This window comes from Solanum pennellii, chromosome 3 (genome assembly GCF_001406875.1).
Source record: "Solanum pennellii chromosome 3, SPENNV200".
Lineage (NCBI taxonomy): Eukaryota > Viridiplantae > Streptophyta > Magnoliopsida > Solanales > Solanaceae > Solanum > Solanum pennellii.
Window position 1 is genome coordinate 70,084,717 of NC_028639.1, and position 5,842 is coordinate 70,090,558.

The 5,842-nt window shown below is 30.0% G+C and overlaps 1 protein-coding gene across 1 annotated transcript; it reads right to left on the bottom strand.

Moving 5' to 3' along the window:
* Nucleotides 1-477: 477 nt before the first annotated feature.
* Nucleotides 478-2,281, bottom strand: LOC107012665 (myb-related protein 306). Its single transcript, XM_015212569.2, has 3 exons — nt 1,942-2,281; nt 1,689-1,818; nt 478-1,572 (listed from the first exon to the last, which is right to left on the bottom strand). The coding sequence occupies exons 1-3, from the start codon at nt 2,072-2,074 to the stop codon at nt 831-833; spliced, it is 1,005 nt and encodes a 334-aa protein (XP_015068055.1). The 5' UTR covers nt 2,075-2,281; the 3' UTR covers nt 478-830.
* Between the last annotated feature and the right edge of the window lie 3,561 nt (nt 2,282-5,842).

Here is a 5,842-nt window from a genome sequence, read left to right on the forward strand (position 1 = left end):
GGCAATAATTAATAGCCACTGCTTGTTTAAAAAAAATACATTTTAAGAAAAAAATGAAATAAGAGTAGTGTACTATAAGTAGAGCACTTAGCTTAGCTTGATTTTATTGTGCGCATTCAAAGAATATCGATTATATTTTTATTTTGTAATTCTAACAAAGATAGATATATTCATTAACTAGTGCACTTGACAAGTGTTTTTTCCTGAGTAATTACAATACTTACAGTTCATGATTATAAGTTTACTATAGTCTATAAGGAGTACAATATATTGCGTAAGGAAATTTTGGGTGTAACTTACAAAAACATGCATGATTAATCATGAATTAAGTGTAACTTACAGAACATGATTAATAACTTTTTCCATAAATCAAGTAATTAAAGTACTAGGGTGAATTACAATTTGTTTGTACTGTACAAGTGTAAGAAAGTCAAACTCCTTTATTACGATGTTGGAACTCGTGTTAAAAGGAACATCTCAAGTCAAACTCCAATCTAATTTTCATTTACTCAATAAAATATTTGAGCACATAGTACAAACAGTTGAAGCTCTTATAGAATGTAAAGAGTCTGGTAAATATTACTACTATTCACTACATATGCATATATTTAAGATTACTTGTAATATACACTTTTCTTTGCTCTTGCTAATTTTAGAATTTTTGCTCAGGCTAGCTACTAAGTAAGTAAACCTATTAAACTAAATTACAAAGCTCTAATTTAACAAACATTAAAAGGACATATTAAAGAGAACCCCAAATTTGAACTGATATGTTTTTTCTGAAGAAATATTTACTAGAGCTTGTGACTTGATTACTAGTAAACATTTCTTCAAAAAAAGTCAGCAGATTCACCCAAACCCATTGCCATAATAAACTGATCTTCTTGTGCTGGTGCATTAATAGCATCATCAAATAGCCACTTCTCTAGCAAAGTAAACGGGACTTGTGAATCTTCCAAGCTTGGCTTGCTCTCCGCTTGAAACAAATATCCATTTTCCGAATTCATATTCGGAAAATTTGGCTTGCTTTCAACCTGAAAAATCGCTGAATTTTCAGGTGTGAAAGCATTGCCTTCACTAAAAAACGAGTCAAATCCCTCAGGTGTTGCAGCACTTATGGTACCTTCACTAGGACTCGACCCTGACCCAATTGATGGGTTATTCAACGAGCTTTGAGTTGTCTCAGAATTTGATCGACTTAATTCAGATGATTTGGGGGAATTTTTCATCCAATTTTGAAGTAACCTAGAAATGTTTTCCGCACTGGACGCATAAGAGCTGGATCCTGTAACGGGTTGTTGAGCTGGAATTGGGTTAGCAGATGAATCAGATTTGTCAAGTGATAAAGCCTCACAAAGGGCTTTTCTAGCCATGTGGATATCTGTTTGAAGCCTCCTCTCCCACTGTCCCTTTGAGAAATTTGATTGTGATGATGATGAGCTTTCTCCTTCTTGAGTACTATTCTCATCATTCCCTTGAAGTTTCTTCAGCTTTTTCCTTAGATGAGTATTCCAGTAGTTTTTTATATCGTTATCTGTCCTCTGTGGGAGATACGAAGCAATCGCAGCCCATCTATTAAAAAAAATACATATATTAGAAATAGAAACACGAGATCTAACCCTAATTCTTTATTGGGATTAGTAACATACTAAAAAAATTGGATATAATTATAAAATTTAGCATGGTACCTGTTGCCTAGAAGAGCTTGAAGATGGACAATCATTTTTTCTTCATGTTCAGTGAAGTTTCCACGTTTAATTCCGGGCCGGAGATAATTAGTCCATCTGAGCCTACAGCTTTTGCTGCATCTAAGCAAACCTGAACAAAAAATAAATAAAAATGAACGGCTGTGAGTAAAACAGATCGATTGATATTTCAAAGCGGTGTGTCCACATTTAATGACTCTAACAAACTGTTTTAATTAATAGAGTAATTAATTACCAGTATTACTGGGAACAGCTCTCCAGTTACCAGGACCATGCTGTTGAATGTATGAAACCAAGATGATATCTTCTTCTGGTGTCCATGGTCCTTTCTTCACCCCAATTTTATCACAGCAAGGTGGCCTTCCCATTCTATCTACACGATCGATCGATCGATATCTAGGAACAAAATGATCTTTTTTCTTTTTATGACTTGAAGATCAATGAAAATAAAAGGATGTATCTTTCGTTTTTATGTATTGCTTTACTCTCTTTATAGGAAATTTTGTTCAAGAGTTGTGTAAAGTAGTGGGGGGCCTTGTGTATATATATACACAATTTGTTGATGAGAGAGAAGAGAAGGAGTCTTTAAGCTGACCAAAGATGAAGGGGTGGTAAAATAGGTGTATTCTCCAAAAGAGTCAAAACCAGACAACAATGAGCATTTACTCATTGCTTGCAAAAGTCAGCTGTTTCTTGTAAATTTACGTAACACACTTATCCTTTTAATAACAATTTCGCTTCGATAATTTATAATCGTACAAATATTTATGACTAAGTCGTATAACTTATCTAAATTGAGACGTAAACAATACTCTTTGTTAATCCTTTTGTTAAGTTTCCCCTATTCAACATTTCTGTTTAAATTTAACTTCTTTTTTTTCTCACTATGGTCTTTAATATTTCATCATCCATACAATTATGTAATACGAATTCATACATAATCTATTTTAGGACCAAATAAACCGTTGGTTAAATTGAATTAACAATGTCTATTTTATTTAATCAAGTTGAGAGGCACAGGGAATCGAATTAATTTAGGAAAAGAAACTGATTGGTTTAATCATCTTAGAGGAGTTTCTAGATTTGCTTACAATGATGGTGAAGTAACATCCATCTTATTCATTAGTACTGATTAGTCACCCTTCAATGAAACACATAAATAGTTATACAAATTCTTAAGTTCTCCATTTGTATGTTTTTAAATCAAAGTTAAATGCCACTTGCACCTCTCATTTATTTCGATAGAAATTATTTTTATATTTTTTTGACAGAAACACGATAAGATTTTTATTTTATTTTATTTGACAATAAGAGTATAGAGTTAAATTATTAAACCTCAAGTTCCAATAGCTTAATATAAATGAATTGTTTGTGTAACATGCATGTAAATCAGAGCTTTCTCTATAGAGTTAATTAAAATTAGTTCAACTTGTTAAAGTACAGTTTATTTATAAATATATTATTCATATAAAGGGATTATTGTCATGACAAAGATCGGGTGTTTTTGACTTAATCCAAAATGGGAGCAAGAAAGCATCAGTCTTAAGTCTGGCTAATTGTTTAAATTTTTTTCTAGAAGCATTCGGTCAGGTTTGAAAAGATTCACTAATTTTAGACTTGGTCGACATTATTTTGACATTTTATTTCTTTGCTTAAGCCTTAATCTTAGGAAAATGTTTATCTATGTCCAGACCTTCACATGGTTCTTGCTTTCATGACTTCTACTCTTTCTTCATGAATTGGTGCAAGCCAGGGGCGGACCCACATTGGTCAAAGGGTGTCAAGCCACACCCATTTATCGAAAAATTATAAATCAAATTTTGATTATACATATATATTCAAAAAAAAAAAAAGATTAACACCTCTTAATATTAATATAAGTAAAGGTTTTATATAGTGGTTAACAGATTGCAAAAGTTCCTTAAGGTTTGCGTGATTCAATGATTCAATCCCCCCCCCGCACAAACACCAATAGATGCATTACATAATGAAGTATAATATTTTTACGTATTAAAGAATATTTATTATTTTTAGTTCGAAATCGAAACAAAGAATATGCTATGTTCAAATTTAAGAAAAAAAAGATATTCTTTTCGAGGAGATATAAAAAATAATCCATTTTTTAAAATACTTAGACAACATAAGTTTTCATAAAATATGAATTTTAAAAATAAATTAAAAAAATTAAATAAATTGAAACATAAAAAGTATAGCAACAATATATAAAAATAACTTTTGATAATATTAAAATATTTCCGCCGGTAGTTTTACTAAAAAAAAAAAAAAAGAGAGAAAAAAGAATTTTGTCTAATTTAGTTTATAATAAAGGATATATTTAAAAAGTCAAAGGGGAAATCTGTCAGCATGATATGCTACAAGACAAATTGGTACTACTGAAAAGTCCGCCATACCCTTTTTTTGTCCTATTATTACACTTTGGGATACTGTACGACCCGGCCCGGCCCGAACAGGAACATTCATTTTATATGGTGAGGTGGCAAATTTTCTTTTCCAGGACCAGCCCCCCTTAAAAGAAAATGTTTCGATGGCCCCAAAAACATTACACTAATCACAAATAACGTTGATTAATTGCTTTTTTTTTTTGGTTAAAAGTTAAATAAATTTAAATTTGTGTTTAAAAATCTCGCATAAGGATCAAATACTTCTAATAAAAATAACTTTATATTAAAAGTAAATAAATTTGAGATGTTTGATTAAATATAATATTTTATATGACGATATATAGGATAGAGTCGAGGTTGCTTTCTTTATCTCTTTTTTTAATTTTTGACTTACTAGTATCAGACATGAAAATTTTGGAACTTATAAGTGGAAACATAGAAATTGTTTTCTTCTTAGTGTTCCCTCACAAATCCAGGAAACACAAGTCAGCATATTCACACTGATAAATGAAATCATTTCTCGGATTAAAAAAAGGAAGAAAATATTTTGTTGAATTAAAAAAAAATGATAGATTTTTGGTTTAATCTAAGCAGTATTTGTCCAAAAAAAAATGAGTGAAAATCATGTGCGTATCATTGTCCGATCACATGATGAATTCCTTAAAACAAGCTTTTACAAGACAGTTTTTGCAATGTCCAAACAATACTTTTTTTTTTCTATTTCTTAAAATTTGATGTCATCATTGAAGATAAACAATAATAAAATAAAATTATCCAAAAAATAGAGTAATAATTCATTGGCAGCCACGTGTGGGTTAAAGTTGAGTATTGCACTAAGAAGTTGAAGTCATCCGTTACATATGAGGTAAGTTAGTGGTGTTCACACTAATTTGTTAACAATTAAATCATCATTTACAAGATAGTCATTATATTAATATTAATAACATAAAGAAGTTTCTACATGGTCAATTTATATTACTAATTAAATCTTTTGTGTATACGTGTTGATCAGTGTTTATCAAGAATGGAGTGAGCTTAGCTAGTTTGGATTTTGGAGTGTACTAATTAACTTCGTTTGACTATTTCTTTGATCATTATAATATTATTATATGTAAGTTTTAATATTAATTGGTCAGGCAAATGGATGTGTCTTGATGTGACTTACGTAACCCGTTGCGTCAACAAGTCATCCTCCACGTATAACCATGCTTACATTACTCTATTTAATTTTTGGCCTGTCCTACAATGCCCCCCTCTAAATTCATCATTTTTTGTACCTATTCCAAAAGTAATATATTTATTATTATTTTCTTTTGATTTTCGATCACTTTTAAATTTTAACTTTTGATATCAATACTTATAATATTTTTGATTATAATTGCATATATTAAATTTAAAATTAAAAGATTCAATTTTATTTTTCTTACTTTCATAAATTTATTGTCAAATTAAATATGACAAACAAAAATAAACGTGTGAAATGTTGTTCATCTTGTATTCCAAACATACTTAGAACAAAACTTTGAACATCTTTGTAAGAAAACAAAGTTTAAGAACATTTTCACAACTAGAAAATTAAAACTAGTAGCGAAACTAGAATCAGAAACAGATTTTTTAAAAGAAATATACGAAATACTTTTCTTAAAGAAGAATTGTTGTTAATATGTGTCTAAAGAATCTTACTGATTCCAACAAACTTTGCAGAAACACGAAGTTACCAAGTTTAATGAACCA

Bases quoted from the DNA above. Each gene is read 5' to 3' on its own strand.
- LOC107012665 (XM_015212569.2), bottom strand. From the start codon at position 2,074: ATGGGAAGGCCACCTTGCTGTGATAAAATTGGGGTGAAGAAAGGACCA. The intron at 1,819-1,941 runs GTAATTAATTAC...TTTTTTGTTCAG, and splicing joins AGCTGTTCCCAGTAATACTG to GTTTGCTTAGATGCAGCAAA. The intron at 1,573-1,688 runs GTACCATGCTAA...TTTTTTTAATAG, and splicing joins CAAGCTCTTCTAGGCAACAG to ATGGGCTGCGATTGCTTCGT.